The following is an 18,711-nucleotide window of genomic DNA, read 5'->3' as shown; positions in this document are numbered from 1 at the left end:
GCACCCACTTGGTGGCAGCCATCTTGCTCCTCGGCTCTTCCGCCGGAAGCCGTTACCTGGGCCCCGCCTACGGCCCCACCCCCTCACCGGCTGGCACGCAGGCTCCCACACTGCTCAGGTCCCAGGAAGCTAGGTTTGGAGGGACAGTCTGACGTTAATAGAAGAAACATACTCGCATTAACTGCGGACATTAGAAAATAGGGGAACCTACATTAGATTGGGCCTTTACATGGGTTAAGGCGAAAGCACACCTTGAGAAAAAGGGGGAACCTGCCAAGAGGCACAAACCAGGGAACATTGCAGGGAAAGGGACCACCTGGGTAAGGCCCTGAGGAAGGACAGCCTGCTAATTTTCAAGGAAGAAGGGGAAAAAAAAGTGTTGCTGCAGGACAGGGAGAGCAAGTAGAGTAGTTGACCCTGACCAGGTTAAGGTCGCTTCAAGGACTGAAGGAACCACAGAACATTTTGGCCTCCAGCCACTTGGATCTCTGGAAACTTTTCCTACTGCCAGCTGCAGAATCTGAGCAAGTGGACCTGCCTGCAGGATAAACTGACAGTAGGAGATAAGAGGGGACTGGCAAACCCCGAGCAACACAGTCCAAGAAGGGAGAGGCAAGATAGGTTCTGCGTGTCTCCCCATGTGTCCTTGGAAAGCACGCCAATGCCACCCTTTACCCGATTTTCCTGTGCCAGACCCAAGCTCTGCTGTGACTGTACTAGACTTCTGTTCCCAATATAAAGGTCCTCCCACAGTAGAACACAATGGGACAGTTCACCTTGCTAATCCCAAATAATCTTATAACCATCAGGAAAGGATAGCAAGATATACAGAACTTCACTTGACCCTATTTACATCCAAAAATTACTTGCAGTGAAAACTGGAATTTATACAGAAAACTGTAGTCAGAGAAAAACAGAGGCAGTTTTATGGAGATTTTTTCTTTATTGAGAAACTTAAGACTTGGGTACATCAAATAAAACCAGTTTCTGGGGAGAAAAAATCAAACTCACAATAGAAAAAAAAAGTTAACACTGTTTGGGCCATATCAGAACCCAGAGAATATATTCTTTTAATTGAAAAATTCTAGGTGCTTCATAATTGACCTTTTGATACAAAATGACCTATTAAATTTGCAATTTGTGGTTCTTGGTGTTGAGGTCCATAGGACAAGCTAGGACGTCTTCAAACCTTGAGCTGAATTCCATGAGGGTTTATTTGGCTTTTGAATCCTGAAAAGAAAAGCACCGACACTATGAATACAAAATCAAAAAAACCTCAGAGACGCACGGGAATCTCTGATGTAAGTACTGTAGAGCAGGGTCTCAGCCTTGGTGCCCACCGACATTCTGGCCCAGATAATTCTTCTGTGGGGGCTGTCCTGTGTATTGCAGGACGTTTAGCTGCATCCCTGGCCTCTTCCCAACTAGATACCAGTAATATTCCCAGTTGTGACAACCAAAAATGTTTCCAGATATTGGCAAATGTCCTCTGAGAAGGCACCCCTGGTTAAGAACCAGTGCCTTCGAGGGTACTTGTATGTAAAGCCCCAACCTTGACCCTTCCTGGCCATCCTTGCTTAAACTCAAAATGACAGGGCTCAGGCCCTTGACAAGGGGCTATGACTATGCCAAGTCAAGCCCTACCAACACACGAGCTCTGGCCCTTACCATGTGCTCTTTGCCCTTGCCTCTGCCCATGTTCATTTGGTCCTCTCTTTTCTCCATCTGGAGGCAACCACCAGTCCTCGTCAGAGGTCCTAGTTAAGCTTCACTGCCCCAAGTCCCTGCAGACAGAGGCCCTGGCCCCCAAATGCAGAAGTCGATGGGAACACACCTTGTAACTGTAGCCAGGTGTGTCTGTCTCTCTCACTCTGACACCAAGGCCTCTGCCCGCTGTGTTTCCAGAGCTAAACTGTGGATGCCACACAACTGACCTCACAACCTCAAGCCAAACTAGGGAGATGTTCATAGAAATGAGGCTGTGGGATCGGATTATGACAATGCCTCATATATCCACCATTATTCGAGACAAACAAGGTGATTCTTGAGAAAGATCTAACCAGGTGCTCTTTATGGAGAAAACTGTTGTTTGTGTCTTCTAATTTACCACCAGGACTCTCTTTTTTCCATATTAACTCATCCAGGTGACAGAAAAAACCCAGGTGACAGCCTGCCCAAGTTACCAGGTTAAGGGATAGAAACATGGCTCTACATATACACTGGCCCTAATCTTTCAGGGAGATGGGTCAAGAGTCATAACCATTGCAGAAAATAAAGAGCCAAACATACGGTTTGTCCTTGTCTAAGAGGTAGCAGCAGCAACAGCGCCCACCTTCTGGGCAGCTTCTTTCTTGGCATGATGAGCCTGTAGGACCGCCACAGCTTCATCCACCTGTGAGAAGCTTCAGGTGGTCAGTGACACCTGAGGAGAGCCCCTCCACCCCTCCCTGGCACCCAGGCCCAGCGGTGGCCTCTCCTGGTGCTGACCGCTTTCCCAGATACCCACGCGCCAGCAGCCCTCAGGTCACACGAGGAGGTCACAGGGGCAGCAGACCCTTCTCTCTGCCGCCCCTGGGTGTCCAAGGCCACCCCGTGTCCTCCTGAGCCGAGTGAGCGGAAGCTGCGGGGGTCTGGGAACCTGCTCACCTTGGAGCGGAGAGACTCGGGGGACTCCAGCATGTGCAGCAGCTCCGAGTTGTCAATCTCCAGCAGCATCCCCGTGATCTTCCCAGCCAGGTTTGAGTGCATCGTCTGGATGAGCGGGAACAAACGTTCACCTGTGGGAAGGTATTCCGTGAAAAACCCAGTGGCATCCCAGTAGAGAAGGGACGCTGGTGTCCAGGTCAGTAGCAGCTCTGGCCCCCTCTTCTGCAAGCACGTGGGTCACTCACCCAGCATCTGTTTCTGTTCCTGCGGGGGTGCTGCGGCCAGCATGGAGGCGGTCAGCGGCTCCTGCCCCTGCACGTGGACCGCAGGCTGGGGTGCCTGGGAACCAGGAGAGGCGGTGGATTAGCACCCGGGTAAGTACAGTGACAGTGGTCATGTGCACAACCACTCGAGTCTACTGAGTTAAAGAGGAGAAGGAGGTAGTTGTCTTTGCTGTCAGGGAACTGACTGCAGTCTTGGGGATTCAGGGAGAGGAACAGAGTGGTGTGAGCAAAAACCACAACCAACCACAGCTAAAATGCCACGTGCTATTCGAAGAGAAGGGAAACGACTAAGAAAAGCCTACAATGCTACACAATCATTTACCAAATGATTTTACTTTACTCAAGGCTTCCCAAGACATCGAAGCCTTGTTAATAAATAAGGTACCATGAACATTTGTATGTGTAGCCCTTTCCTGAACGTTAGTTTTCCTTTAGGGTGAATTCCCAGTAGAGACTGGGTCGAAGGACATGAATAGGAAAATGCTTATAATTTCATCCTGTATCACTTTCACTGAACCGCATGTTTTTATTGTATTAAATGCTAAAGACCGTCAATACCAGTCACAGTGCTAAAAGTAGGGTCTTACAGGCAAAAATATTTCTCATAGTGCCAAGTTCTGGGAAATTTCCAACTCAGAGCACAGAGCAGGAGGAAGCAAGGCCCAGCACAGCTCCTCCAAGCAAACTGCAGAGTTCTGCCACAAGCTCTCTGCTTGGCCTGCCTGAGAGGCACAACTCTAGAGATAGCAGCTCCAGCTTAGAGAACCTGAGATCCAGGTCCAATTCCTCCACCCAGCCTAATACCTCTGAAGATGAACCTTTCATCTAAGATGTTCTTTGCCACCCAGTCACCTGGAGAGCAGCTAAGGATCAATTCGACCACTGGATGTGAAAGTGAAATGGAAGCTTCAAAGAGCCGAGAGAGCCCGTGCACGCGGTGAGGAGAGCAGGAAGCACAGCTGCCTCCTCGGGGGCATTGCTGAGCCAACCATTATCAGAAGAACACTTGCAAGCCCCTTCTCTCCCACTAGAGAGTCCCCCAAGGGCAGGGTCACCACACGGGACACGGCTCCCTGACACAGAGCAGGCATTTAATACCTGTTGAGGGAATCCAAGCAAGGCAGCTTTTGAATCATGTGGAAGCAGGGGGGACCCTTCTAGGGTTCTGTTAGATGGACCTCACCTGCAGGGGCTGGATGGCGGGGTGAGGGCTGCGAACACTGGAGGCGTATTTGTAAGGTGCAACAGCCCGAGGAGCAGCGGCGGCAACAGCAGCACGAGGCGCTAGGCTCTGCACAGCTGTGGGAACACCTTAGGAAAAGGACAAGTAAAATTAAAGCCCATCGGTCTGGGCAAAGACCCGTCAAATCCCATCTTTCCCCATTCTGTGTGCATCCAATACCACCTCCAGACTGGCAGCTGTCAGTCAGCCCTTGCTGGGCGGCACCAGCCCCACCAAAGTCCATAGCCAAGCGGTCCGGGCACTCAGACCCTACAACAGACCAGCAAATGCACATCAGTGTTGGCAGCAGATGTCCAACTGGCCACGTCCCACGGAAGGAGCAATTCCAAAGCATGTTCATACAGCACACATCACACATGGGGCCACTACCGCTACTTTCGAGGAAGAGCCAACAGAAAACATACAACTCTTGCCACCTCTTGGAACACAGGACATAATCTGCAAAGAAGTCCCTTGAATCTCCCAACCCCACCCAAAGAACAGGCTGCCTCTGTCGTCATTCAGCTAACAAATTTCTACAATTAACCTTGTTCACGTGAGTCACCGATGAGGCAAAGAATCTTAAAAGGAACCAACACTCAGAACTCATACTGTTTCCCTGCTCCTTAAGTACCCACCTAAGCACACAGCTAAGAGTAAAGAACCAGGACCGGACAACACGGTGAGCCCAACGAACTGACCAACCCTGAGCAGAGCCTAGTCGTCCTGACTCCCTCCTCCCCGGGCCACACTTCAAGGCCAGTTTGCTCACCGACTCTCTGAGCGGTAGTAGGGAGGCCACGAGAGGCCGGAGCATTACCAGTTGGAGCCAGATGGCGAAGAGCTGGACGAGGCCCAGACTGGCGTATAGCACTTGGCATTCCTTGGAAGCCTGGTGAAGAGACAAAAAATGCACGTCACTCAAAGCGAGAGTGGCTTGGACATATACACACTACCAAACGTAAAATAGATAGCTAGTGGGAAGCAGCCACATAGCACAGGGAGATCAGCTCGGTGGTTTGTGACCACCTAGAGGGGTGGGATTGGGGGGGGAGGGAGGGAGACGTAAAAGGGAAGAGATATGGGAACATATGTATATGTATAACTGATTCACTTTGTTATAAAGCAGAAACTAACACACCACTGTAAAGCAATTATACCCCAATAAAGATGTAAAAATAAATTAATTAATTTTAAAAAAATGCACGTCACTGATGAACGACACAGCCGAACCTAGGCTGTGCCTCAGAGGGGGCAGGGAGGGGAGGCCAGGACAGGTACATCCTGGGTGATCAAATCACTGTTCCCCACCACCTACCTTGAGGTCTCCCACCTTGCTGCCAGCGTGGATTAGGCCTCATCTGTGCTAACTGGTTAGGTGTGTAATATGGAGGTCTTCCCTGAGCCTGTAAGAAAGAGCAGCCAAGCCCTTTTATTTAAGGACCTGAAGCCACACTAGAGAAGTAGCTCATCTCACCTCATCTCACTACCAGGCCCTAGGCTAATTATTCAGGACAGAGGCGCTCTCTACTCAAGAGCTTGGGGGAGGGACAGCCAGTTAACAGGGACTCTTTTACTTTACCCCTGTCACTGTGTGTGCACAACCACGAGTTAAGTCCTTCCTTGTTTTATTTGAAGGATCTTTACTGTGACATTCTAGAATTCCAATATCCAAAAATCCCTCTCCCCAACCACTGCGGACTATAGGAGCAGCTATCAGCAGGCAGGTTCCAAGGAGACATGAGCATACTGCATACCCACCTGTGGAACTGCTGGCACAAAGTAGCCCCCAGCTGCAGGCTGGAACTGATTTAAGATGGCATTGGCGGGGAGCGCTCTCATCCCGGCCACCCGCTGCATATACTGGTTGGTCAGGTGAGCCTTTCTCTCTTCTTTTCTCTGGGCCAGGGCAACATACAGTGGCTTGGAACCCACGATGCGTCCGTTCATCTCCGTGACTGCTTTGGTTGCCTCTTCAGGGGATGAGAAGCAGACAAACCCAAACCCTTTGCTTCTCCCATCCTCCAGCATCACCTACAAAATGAGACCAGCCACTTAGCACAAAGATGTCTGTGTGCTAAAACCTGGGTTCCACTCCAAGAGTTACCAGGTCTAGGTCAAGGCTTCACAGTCCAGTCCCACGATGGACCCCAGACCAACTGAGTCACCAACTGAATCACAAAGTCTAAAGGGAGAAACTAAGCTTTTTCCTTTTTAGATCCCCAGGTGACTCAAGTTCCCAAATACTGTGATATGGCTAATGGTTGAACCAGGAACCCAAAGATGTTTCCTCGTACCTAGAAGCATAGCTATCTCTGGGAACTCACAGAGATCTGGACATTAGCATCAAGCATCTTATTTGTAAAACTCATCTGCCCAAGACCTTGGTGAACAAAACTTAGTAAGCTCTTAGCAAGGTTAGGACATGCTTTTGAAATACATGTGGGCAGGAGTCATAAAATCAATGACTGCCACCATTAATTCAATGAGAATAAACACAGCAGAACTACAACCAGCCAGGAGACAAGCAGCTGGATTCTAGTCTCACTCTGTAATCTCTACATTTCACTCATGTCTTAGCTCACCGCCTGGTGAGCCTCCTGAAGAGGAGGACATGGGAGTAAAGATGTGTATCAACCCAACATCTGTCTACCAACGAGGTGGACCAGTAAGGTGTGTGAAAGTAATGTGACACCTTGATCTCGGGCATGGTGCCGGGAAACTTCAAGATACAGTTCTTTTGTTCTCTTCTTGCAAATGCCATCTTGACTCCTGTGCTGGTCCGCTAAGAGAGACTATCATTCCTTGCGCTGCTGGAGGCCCATCACGGGGGTGATAGGAGGGAGGGGGTGAGGAACTGAGGAAATTCCTGGGGGTGGCTTCTGGCCAATGCCCTGCGACCACTGATAATGCTCCTGGGTTGTGAGTGACAAGCTAAGGGCCAGGGCAGGGTCACCAAGTCTTTACCGGCCCGCTGGCCTCCTTTCTCATCCCCTGGAGGACTCTGTGACATCTGCCTCACCTCTGTGGAGCAGGCATAGAGTCTGCAACAGGCTATGCCCCAAAACTTTCCGATGCCATCAGTGCCCACCACACACCCAAAGCACCAAGGACACACAATATAACATCTTCGCCTAACCAGCATTCTCTTCTCACCCTTATCTTCACAAGGGGGTTTGTACTTACTCCCCCAGCTAACTCGGTTGCTACCATTATCAAAGAAAATCAAGCAGATGATGCACGCTGCAAAACACGGAGAAACAAACTTTCCACTCCCTCTCCTTTAGGACACCAGATGGAAGTTCCCAACCCCAGCTCCAAAATCCTCACACACCTTCGTTCAAGGAATACGTGTGGCAGAGTTGTAGAGACAGGCCTCAAGACAAGTGAAAGACAACCCGTCTGGATTTCCCCTGCTCATGCTGTGGCACCATCTGTCCCCACACCAGCACAAAGCAGCAAAGAATGGGAAAGATTCAGGTGCTCTTGGGGGGCTGGCAGGGAGGCACTGAGTCAGATGCATCTCCACATCCCAGTACTTGGGAGACAGTGCAATGTTAACCTAACGAAATGTCATTTTCCAGAGCATATACTCAGATGGGTAACCGAATGCCAGGAGGAATTTGCTAGATGAATGTGGTAGCTACTCTCAGAAATGAAAATTTAGATCCTATTCCTTCAATGAAACAAATGCAATAAACCTCTGCAAGTTTACAACTTCTGCTTTCAATCCCTACATCTCAGTATAAAATACCTTAGCACTGGTGATTGATCCAAAAGGAGAAAACTCTTTCCTTAACTTTTCATCATCAATGGTGTCATCCAAGTTCTTAATGTAGAGGTTCACCCCCTGAAGCAGAAAGGTCTGTTAATTGCACTTCTATACCTCACACATTTCCTAAGACAGTGGTTCTCAAAATATGGGCTCCAGACATGCAATAGCAGTATCTCTGGGTACTTGTCAGAAATGTAAATTCTCAGGCCAGAACCCACACCTAATGAATCAGAAGCTGTGGGACCCAGCAATCTGTTTTCATAAGCCCTGCAGGGGATCCTGATGCAGGCTCAAGGCTGAGAATCTACTGCTGAAGACTCTGACAGAACCATCGATACAGTCCCAGCCTTTCTCACAGCTGGTCTGGCTGACCACTGACCTAGCAGGGCTTTCCTTACACCGTTCCAAACAAAGTGGTATCATTTAAGTAAACAGAACGCACATGACTAAGAACAACAGGCTGAGGCTTCCAGAATAGAGTCCCTAAATGAATAAATTATCTTCATCCTTGTTCCAGAACCGCTGCTGTATCTGGTAGGTACATCCTGTTAAACCTGATGATCTTGAGAGAAATGAGAAGAGGAGACTCATGGTCCCCAAAAAGAAAGCCTGCCAAACTAAGGATGCTTTTGCCAACATCTCGTGGTACAGCCCCTGCTGGTAGGCTGGGCTGAGACCACCTCTTACCTGATACCGACTAATTCTCTCCTGTTTCAGCTGTTCAAATTTTCGTTTTAACTCGGCCTGCCGTTCCACTTTCTTCTGTGCACGGCCGACGAAAATGACTTTCCCACTGATTTCTTTTCCATTCATCTCCTCCACGGCCTGAAGAGGAAATACATGATTTTAAATCAAGATGCAGAGGCAGGGGCCTTGCTCTGGAGGTCTGTTAAGTCCCACCAAATATTCTGAGAGAAAAGTCGTCCCTACAGGGCTAAAAATTAATTTCACTCTGAAGTCAGCTAAGCCAATCCAAACTTCCTCATCAGTAAAATGGGGTTAATATTTAAATGGGTCACTGGTCCAGATAATTCAGTGAAAAAACTGTACAGCTGTATAAATACAAGCATGGTAGACACGAGCCTAGGCTGATAATCTGGCTGCCACTAAATTCCTCAGGTTCTTTCAGGGTATTGAGTGATACATGTTGAGGGCCTAGCACAATGGTGCTCCCGGAAGCGGCTACTGTTCTTTTATCAGATCAGCAACTCGGGGCCCTTGGTTCCCTCACCTATGAATGGGAACAAATGCCTGCCCTACTCTTTCAACCTACAGGACTGAACAGCTGAGGTGATGGGCACATGTCAAGTGCTTTGAAAACAGTTATGTGAAATCCCTCAGGAAGACAATTCCAGAGCACAGTGACCATGCATCACTACTAGGTACTCAGACAATTACAACTCAGCTCTACCACGTGCTGGCAAGGCCCTGCCCACACACTAGGGCCACTCCCTACAAATCCTCCCCGACCCTCATGGTGCTCTCACCTTATTGGCATCCTCGTGTTTTTCGTAACTCACAAAGCCAAAGCCTTTGGATTTCCCACTGGGATCTCTCATCACCTTGACACTTAGAGTCTTACCTGTTACCAAAGACAGAACTATTAGTAACAGCATCTCTATCACAGCTCAAGGAGAGAAGGCTTCTCTAGGAGCCCACTTGAAGCAAGCTCCGGCTGAGCCCAGATGGACTCTAAGAAAGAGGCATCACGCCTGGCCTTCTACTTCTGACCAAGCTGCTGAGATGGCCTTGGGGATGGGACAAAGTAGGATGAAGCCAAGAGCCGAGGCCTGGAGTCTATTCCTATCTACCCTGTGGCCTCTGTCATACAAGGCATTTTACTTCTGGGTCTAGGTGGGCTCATCTGTTAAGTAAAAATAGATGAATTCCAGGTCTGGTGGACTGTGAAAGGGGACACGTGGGACAAAGGACCCTGACTTACCAAACTGGCTGAATAGCTCTTTCAGACTCTCATCATCCACCTCTTCCCCAAAGTTTTTGATATAAACATTGGTGAATTCCTTAGCTTTGGCTCCAAGCTCAGCTTCCCGCTCTTTTCGAGACTTGAATCTGCCCACAAACCTAAAAAGAAATCGTGAAAAACAGTGATCACTCAGAGGAACAAAACATGATTTCCAGGGGCCCGAAGGAACGCAGGTTAAAGGCTGACAGGAGAGGTTAAAACACACGAGTTCCCATCCAACCACCAAGAGAGCAAGCTCAGAGACGTCCCAACTCCCCAGCAGAAAGAGAAAGAGGCAGGACTGTCCTACAAGGACCAGCCCCAGGGCTCCTGGCTCAGGCCAGGGCTCCTCCTACCACATCACACTGCCTTCGTGAAGAAACCTGATGACCATGTTTTTAAAACGTTCATTTCTGTGCATCTATGTAAATGCATAGAAAAGGTCTGGAAGGATACAAACCAAACTGTTAACAGTGGTTAATCCTAGGAGTGAGACTGTTGGAGTGAACTAAGAGGTAGCCTTTGCTTTTTTTACTTTATTTGTTTTGGTGCTGTTTACACTTAATAGGGAAAGGTATCCATACATGAAAAATCTTTAGGCTTTTTTCCAGTGATACCTTTAGAAGACCTGACCACTGGGCACATGCACATCATTAACACAAGCCATCGCCTGGTCTGTTCAGTAACACAAAGGACAGAAATGACTCTTGCTTGTCATAACCAAGATTTATTGTCCCTTCTCTCCCTGCATGGCTTAACTAAGATCCCCATCTCTCCATTCTGAAATAACCACACCAAAGCAACAAGGTCTATTATGAACAGTCTTCTGCAATGGGATAAGACTTTTCATTGTAACCAAATTAATTATTGCTGTGGAGCCAGCCTTGTATTTGAAGACCACTGAGTCATAAGTTAGCCACGTGGAGGGGACAATTTGCATCAACCCCTAGCGAGTGACCCCACGGAAAGACCTGAATCACAGAAGGCCAAGGTCACATGACTAGTACACAGCTCCTGGTCAGTCCAGGGCCCTCTCCACTCTGCTGCTGGCCAAGACCCCTGCTCAGAGTGGGCTTAAGAGCTGCCTTCCAGCCAGCCCCTGTTGCCGACGCTCACAAAACCCACAGACGGATGCTTTTAAGGGAGAGGCGGCAGGCCAGCCATGGCTTGGGCAGAAAGCCCACCTTGGCGAGTCAAAAGGGCTGCCACGGCTCGGGCAGGGAGACTCACCAGCCCTGGAGTGGAGAGGTAGGAGCAGGCCACACTTGGGCCGAGAACCAGTAGCCGCCTTGTGTGTGCCAGTTAATACCGAGGTGGGGCCACGGCTGGCTCATGCGACGGCTGTTGCTCCGGACTGGGACACTCACACTTTGCGGTCATTGAGGAGCATGCCATTCATCTTCTCGATAGCCTTGTCGGCAGCCTCCTGGGTCTCGAAGTGGACAAAGGCATAACCCTTAGAGCCGTTCTCATCACACACCACCTGTCAAAGACAAGGCGGGCCACTTCAGCGCCACTGCCCAGCTGCAGAGACTCGAGAGCCGTGTGGGCTCCTGGGTCTGAGAGGCCTCTAGCCCATCCATGTTCAAAAGGCAGGAGACTACAGCCGGTACCCAATAATGTTCCATTTAAAAATGGTAGCCACCATTAAGCTCCTTCTATTCCAAATGTTTTCTTACTTCATTAAAAAAAAAATATTAAGATCTGGGTGCAAAACCACAGGGCTACAGAATGACGAACCACTTTCCAAGCCCACAACAGAATTTCAGTCTAGTGTGGAGCCAGACATGTAAACCACCACCACACGAGCTGTACAAAATGCTCCACATAAACAGGTGCGTGGAGAAGGAAGAGGGTGAATTCATGCTTCTAACATGACTAAGTACAGCTTCCTGGAGACCAGAGGCATTGCTCTGGTACTTTCCAGCCCCCCACTCCCCAGGAGAAACCTTTTGATGCCTTCCAAAGCTAGAAAACAGGAAGGATATTTCAGGCAGAGGGAAGAATAAACAAAGACACGAAAGCGCCTGCTGGTTTATGCTGGGCTGTGGCACCGACGTTTGCTGCAGTGAACTTTTAGACTTCAGAGCCATTTCCAGCATTTTGGAAATTATCATACCCGGTCACCCAATTCCAAGCAATTCCCCATCTGGTATTTGTTGTCATGATTCTGTAATTATTCTGCTGAAATCATTTAATCAGTGTTTACCTTGCAGGACAGAATGTTTCCAAATGCCGAAAAAGTATCATAAAGTGCCTTGTTATCTATAGATTTGTCCAGGTTCTTGATGAAGACATTTCCCACGCCAGATTTTCGCAAAGAGGGATCCCTCTGAGACCACATGATACGGATTGGCTTTCCCTTAATCACATCAAAGTTCATGGTATCCAAGGCCCGCTCAGCTGCAAGAGAGAAACGTATTTCAGTCAAGGATATAAAACGTTACCTGCCACCATCCCAGGAACAGATAACTCCAGAACTTTCAAGGTAAGCACTCTGATGAAATTCAACTCTATCAAAATTAAAGGACATCAGATTCCTCTAGGCTGCAGTGCTACTGAGGCTAGGTTCTAGCTAATCGTCCTCCTTCATGGCAGAAGTCTCAACCCCTCTGGGGTAAGGAGGTTATGCAAGATAATCTAAATGGGTTTATAGCACCAGGATCAAATAACACCTCACATTTGACTAAGCTTTATCATTTATAAACGACTTTGCAGCCTACTGCCCACCAGGATGAAGGTGGAAGAGGTGAAATGATCCCTCTTATAAAATGGACAAACTCATGTTCAGGATGGCTAAACGGTATAGCTAACTACTGACTAAGAAACTAATGGCGGACTTTCTGATTATTTTTCAGTAAGGTATTGCATCAGCATTATCAACTAGCTGTCACTTAGTTTACAACCTGTCTATGAGACAATGACTAAAAAAACCTGTGAGCGTTCGATTGGGGAAAATGTGCTATCTCCAAATTCAGCCCAGTTTCTTATATTTTCAATTTCTGAGAACAGAAATTGATTCTGACAAAAAAGCCTCAATCATCAAAATGATGGCCACACATGGAAATGTTCTTTGTATCATCAGGACAAGAAGGATGAAACTGCAACCCCTTTCTGCCTAAGTTGACAGTGGAGGCAGGCCCTGCACCTAGTGGTTTCTAGGCTACCTAGAAGTCTTCATCTGCGTTCTACGGAATTCCAGGACTTTCAAATGCCCTGGTGCCCAACAAAGTTCTCAACCCAGTGCTTGGGGACGCTTCCTTAGCTTCCCAACCCAATCCATGTATACACCACGGAGACCATTTAAAGAACCAGAGACCAAAATAACCCCTACCTGTCAGCAGAACACTTCTCTTTACTGGTAGCAAAAAGGACCCAGACCCACTTCCCCTGACTTATGCACTGACATCTCCCAGAATCTCCTCCTCCATGAAGGGATGGGGGTAGAGGGTGTTTCTCCCGCCTCAAGGCACCGTCTCACTTAAAACAGGGACACAATCCCTAACTCTGCCCCTCCACAGGCTCAGCTGTCCAGTCAGCCAGCAAGGTATCTCCTTTGCCCTATTTCCAACCATCTTACCCACTTTCCTCAGGTGGGCTGGCTCAGCGTGAGAGGGGAGGAGATCAGGGAAAGTGGGGACGGCAGATCCAAGTCAGTGCAAGTCCGGGACAGAAAGAAGGGCTCGCTTGTGAGGACTCTGCGATCCACAGCCTGGGACCCCTAACTGTGTTGCGTGAATTAGCAGCCCATTTCAACACAGCTCCTGTCTATTTCCGGAGAGGGCTGCACAAGGCAACTCGGCTTCGTCTGACAAATCTGGCTGCGCTTATTTATAGCAGGGAGAGGTCCTGCAGAGGTATGTGTTGGCAGACACACTAACCAATGGCTTCTGCTACTATCTCTAAGTGACAGGACTTTTGCTCAGAAGAGTCAAGGAGGCAGACAACAGCCAATGTGCCCACCACTCCCCCCTTAAAAGGCCACACTCAGCTACCTTCTTTGTGCCCTGCGGCCAGAGCACACTGAACTGACGGTAGCAGTGCCTTGTGTCTCTCAACGAGTCCAATTCTCTGGTCTCAGCTGCATCCTGGGCAAGTGACATTCTCTGTGCTTCACGGACAGTGAACAAAGTGGTGACAAAAATAGGGACCCGGAGATCCTTGGCCACGGAATGGCTTGTTTCTCCCAGTAATGGTCTCTACAGTTGTTCCCTTTTATTCTGGAGTCACGTGCAGCCCCTGATTAGGTTTCTTCTGGCCTCACTCGGGCCAGGCCTGCAGCATACCTCTCCACGCTCCAGGCTACGGCCCCAGTCAGGGCTGGCAGAGCACTGCACCCACAGTCCCAGCTTAGCCTCCCACCTTTTGCAGCTGCTTTTCTCCCTCAGAAGTCCTATTTTCTTCAGATGGGATGAAGTAAAAGGGTTTTGTCAAGTATAAAGCACTGTGCACAGGTTGAGGCCATAATCCCCACCAGCCTAGCGGATTTCCAAGAGGCGCTTCCCCAGACTACCTGCGTACCATGCTCCACAGCCCAGGGCTTGTCCAGAGAAAGAACTCCTCCGCCCCGGTGGCAAGCACGCAGAGGAGGGAGCTGGCCCAGCACCACACACTCTCTGGTGGTGCTAACACAAGTGCCTGCTCAAGTTCAACACACAACATTGTTCCCCTACTTTCTACCTGCCCGGAAAAACCCCTCACCAGCACAAAGTCAAAGACTCTCAGCCCAGGGTACAGTAAGGGGAGAGGGCAACAGCTCTGGCTAGGTAACATTTTTTAAGTAATTGTGTTTCAATCATCCTGTCCCTTCCGCAGGCCTGTGAGGGGCCCGAACACCTGGCCACTGACCAGGCAAGGCTCACAGAGCAAACCGCCCACATACGGAATGACAGCGACTTCCTTCTGGTCCTGTTTTACAGCCTCCTTGGGCTCCACCAGCACCCATCAGCCCAAGGTCACCCGGTTAGCAAGTGTTGTGGAAGCAAGACTGAAACTCTGGTCGTCTGATGCCAGGATCCCGCGTTCTCAACTCCCATGGCCCGTCCCCGACTAGGGCTTCTGTGGCAACGTGCTGTCGCGATGCCCTCTCCACGGGGGTGGGGACCTGCCCGGAGAAGGAATCTTAGGGTCCCCAAAGAGCCCACGGACTTGTGGCCACCGCTTATACTCACCGTCAGCCGGCTGCTGGAAGTTGACATAGGCATAACCCAGGGAGCGGCGGGTGATCATGTCGCGGCAGACCCGGATGGACAGCACAGGCCCCGCAGGACTGAACTTTTCATACAGCATGGCCTCGGTGACGTCCGAGTGCAGGTCACCCACGTACAGGGAGGCCATGGGGTAGCTGCTGGCCGCAGCGTTCATCTCCCCAGCCCCCAGCACCCCGAGCCCCGCCAGGAGGACTTCTTAGGGGGGGCCACACAGGACAAAGGGGGCTCCGCTCCGAGCCGCGGCCCACAGGTGGCAGTGAAGCTCAGAGAAGCTGGAGTCGGCTCCGAGGGCCGGAGAGGAGTGCGGAGACGGCTCGGACGAGACTGCCCACCCGCAGACAAAAGGCTCTCAAAAACAATATGGCCCTCCCTGGGAGTTTGTTAATTTTCAGCTGTTCTGGTCTGGAAGCTCCCAATTTCAAAAAATGAAAACAATGAAAACGGGGACTTTCCTCCAAATTACAAAAATTCTTCCCGAGGCAAGCCAGTGGTGCCCACGGCGGCCTCCGGAACGTGCGTTTCTCTATAAATATAGGCCTCGGGCTCCCGACGGTTTAAGATTACAGCAACCCAGGGAAGAGGGAAACCAAATATTTGTCGGTGCCGACTCGGCAAGCCCCGGGCGGCCGGAGCGCGCAGCCGCCTCCCACGCCGGGCCGGCGAAGGGCAGCGCGGACACGTGGAGCGCGGAGGCCGGCGCGCGGGGGGCGAGGGCGGCGGGCGCGGGGCTGCCACGCGGCGCGGCCGAGAGGCGGGCTGAGGCGCGTGGACGCGGGCGCGCGAGCGGCTCACCACCGGACCGACGGACGGGGACCGACGAACGCCCAGGTGCGGCAGCGGCGGCGGCGGCGTCGGGCAGGCCGGAAGCGTGCAAAAGTGACTTCCCCGCGGGTTCTCCGAGGAGGATTCGCTCTTTTTTTTTCTTTCTTTCTTTTTTTTTAAGATTTTAAAGGGTTTTCGGGGTTTTTTTTATCTTTTTCTCTTTTTTTTTCCCTTCAGCCTGCTAGGCCCGAAAGCGGCGGAGGCTGCGGCGACCCGGGGCGGAGAGAGGCGGCCGGGGGAGCCACCGCTCCATTTATACCCGCCCGCCCCGGGCGCTGCTGGTCGAAGGGCGCCTCGCGACCTGGGCGCAGTCGTGCCCGCCCACTCGGCCCGGGGGCCCGAGGCGGGGCGGCCACGCGAGAGGGTCCCGGCACGGCCGCGCGGCGCCACAGCGACCCCTGGCGCGCGGAGGACCGCTCCGCTGGGGCCTCCGCCGGACCCAACGGCCGCTTTCCCTACGAGTGGGTAGAGAGTAAATCACCCGCCCCTCCGGGACTAGAACCCAGGGATAGAGTTACCCACCGGCACGCATCATATTTATAATCGATGTCTTGCCTAACTGTAAAATAAAGATGACATAAGATAAATTATAGTTACATAATAGGTGCTCCGCTATGTAAATGACTGGGCCCAAATAACGGAGAAGACGTTCTGAAGTTTTTAGAATACTGGAACCTAAAGGTAGAATCATTGGGAACACGACAGCTACTAATGCAGTAGTGCCCGTGGGTGACGGGATTCTCTGGAAAGATGAACAAATTTGGGGAAAGCTTCAATAAAACAAAATACAATCATCTTTCTATTTACAAGGTAGTGGTGTTCCTGGAAATTTAGTTGATATTTAAGGGCACAAAATATGTTCTGTTCCCATGTAAAAGGGAGTCAGGGTCTAAGCTCTGATAGTTCTCTGATAGTTTTCATCTGCATGAGGGTCTGGCAGGTCATTTGAAAGTCATGTGGTACATGGGACAAGTCTACTCCATGTGGCCCTGTCCCCATGCATTGCAAGATATAATAGAGATGGCATCTCTTCTTCCATAAATGCCAGGAACCACCCTTATCATCACTGTGATGACCAAAAATGGAAATTACTAAAAGCACACAGACACTCCCATTGAAAAGCATTGATTTGATTAAATGAATGAAGAAATATTAGTATTATATATTCATTCAAAGAAATGGGCTCACTCTCTGTCAATACCGGATAAAGGTGCTGGGGGATACCATGATGGACAAGGCAGAGGAAGTCCCTCTCTCCCTCATGAAGTTTATATTCTAGTTAGTATAGTAAATCAAGAAACATTTAGGGAGCACTCCATCTATAGGTAGATCCCCTCCTCAGGGAAGACTTCCTAGACCACCCAGTGGTTTAAAGCCTGCCAGCACTGTTCATCCCAGCACAGTGGGTCTGTACTGGATAGATGGTATGATCTGTCAAGAGAAAGAATGAGTCCAGGGTTGGGAAGAGGAAGGAAAAAAAACTTCATGGTGAGGACATGGCTGCAGGTGAGGTCTCTGCAGCTGAGGATTCTGTAGTATAGCAGGAATGTCAGAGCTTTGTTTTCTGGATTCATTCATTTGTCATTCAACAAACTTTATGTGGCATTTCTAAGAGCCAGTCTTGCTCTGTTCCAAGTGCTGGGGAAGACATGCAAGCTAAACATTCATGGACCATCCTGCCCTTATGAAGGAGAGAGATGAAAAGCAAGCAAATATGGGTGTGTATAGAACTTGTGAAAAGGGCTTTGAATCTAGAGACTTTTTGAGTGTAAGAGCAGGGGAAACCCAGCCCCATCCTCCCAGCAGGAGGTCAGTTCCACCTACAAAAGCTCTATTTCCTATAAGCAACAATGGCTCTGCCCCTCAGGAAGGAAGACCCTTCCTTGTCCACAGACAGGGTCTTTGAGATCTTGGAGGTTTGGTCCAGGCAAAAGACAGCACAACTTTGGACCGTTGTCACATCTCTGGGCCTCCTCCATCTGTATGATGGGCTCAGTCAGCCCTTTAAGGAAGAGGGGCCCAGTATCTGCCCACTAGAGGGAAGATATTCTTCCCTTCGTATCCTCCAAGGAAAGCTTCCTGGAGGAGGTAGCAATGAAACTGGACCTTTAAAAGAAGGTCGTGTTTTGGAAGGTAGAAATGGATGGAGGCAGGGAGATCATTCTAGACAGAAGTACAGAGACGGATAAACCATTTGTTAGCTTAGTAAGTCATTTTACACTCTTGGGGCTTAGTTTCCTCATTGGTAGAATAGATATGATATGAGATAGTATACGTATAACTTTACACAGTGCCAGGCATACAAGAAGTATTTGGTAGACAGTGGATAATATAATACTGTATTATTACAACATGACATTTTCAAGGTTGCTATGAGTAGCCCAATGAGGCTAGAACGTAGGGGTGTGTGTGTGTGTGTGTGTGTGTGTGTGTGTGTGTGTGTAGTGGGGAAGGAAACTGCAAAACAGAATTGAAATCTTGCAGAGGTCCTTGAATGCCATTCTAGAGTGTGGCATTTCCCAGGAGTAATTGATCCAATAAATACTATTATTTGGAAATAATGACATTAATAGCTAACACTGCACAGTACTTCCTACACCCCAGGCAGTATTCCAAGCTCTGTAGAGTAACTGGCCAAGATGAAAAAGCTGGCAAGAGTGGATTGAGGCTTAAGTTTTTTCTTGCTCTAAATCTCATGCTGTCTAAAATAATACAGGCAGACCTTGTTTTATTGTGCTTCACTTTCACAGATACTGTGTTTTCTACAAAGGTGTGTGGCGACCCTGTGT

The 18,711-nt window shown here is 49.6% G+C and overlaps 1 protein-coding gene across 7 annotated transcripts; it reads right to left on the bottom strand.

Moving 5' to 3' along the window:
• Window positions 1–923: 923 nt before the first annotated feature.
• Window positions 924–16,230, bottom strand: PABPC4 (poly(A) binding protein cytoplasmic 4). Of its 7 annotated transcripts, none has more exons than XM_082650702.1 (16): window positions 15,062–16,230; window positions 12,100–12,293; window positions 11,258–11,373; window positions 9,870–10,009; window positions 9,415–9,509; window positions 8,615–8,752; window positions 7,907–8,002; window positions 5,914–6,186; window positions 5,471–5,558; window positions 4,925–5,044; window positions 4,336–4,422; window positions 4,114–4,241; window positions 2,892–2,985; window positions 2,647–2,777; window positions 2,290–2,392; window positions 924–1,230 (listed from the first exon to the last, which is right to left on the bottom strand). In XM_082650702.1, the coding sequence occupies exons 1-15, from the start codon at window positions 15,252–15,254 to the stop codon at window positions 2,303–2,305; spliced, it is 1,983 nt and encodes a 660-aa protein (XP_082506828.1). In that variant the 5' UTR covers window positions 15,255–16,230; the 3' UTR covers window positions 924–1,230; window positions 2,290–2,302. The 7 variants fall into 7 exon arrangements, with proteins under 7 accessions (XP_082506828.1, XP_082506829.1, XP_082506830.1 ...); XM_082650703.1 differs by having other exon boundaries at window positions 2,333–2,392; XM_082650704.1 differs by having other exon boundaries at window positions 4,973–5,044.
• Between the last annotated feature and the right edge of the window lie 2,481 nt (window positions 16,231–18,711).

The sequence above is a fragment of the Grampus griseus genome (assembly GCF_964374135.1).
Source record: "Grampus griseus genome assembly, chromosome: 1".
Lineage (NCBI taxonomy): Eukaryota > Metazoa > Chordata > Mammalia > Artiodactyla > Delphinidae > Grampus > Grampus griseus.
Note: the sequence above shows the minus strand (reverse complement) of the source record. Positions and strands in the feature narration are given on the sequence as shown.

Excerpts from the sequence above, each read along its gene's own strand:
- PABPC4 (XM_082650702.1), bottom strand. The coding sequence starts at position 15,254 with ATGAACGCTGCGGCCAGCAGCTACCCCATGGCCTCCCTGTACGTGGGT. Across the intron at positions 5,559-5,913 it reads TTGTGCCAGCAGTTCCACAG|GCTCAGGGAAGACCTCCATA; the intron begins GTGGGTATGCAG and ends TCTTTCTTACAG. Across the intron at positions 2,778-2,891 it reads GGAACAGAAACAGATGCTGG|GTGAACGTTTGTTCCCGCTC; the intron begins GTGAGTGACCCA and ends ACCTTCCCACAG.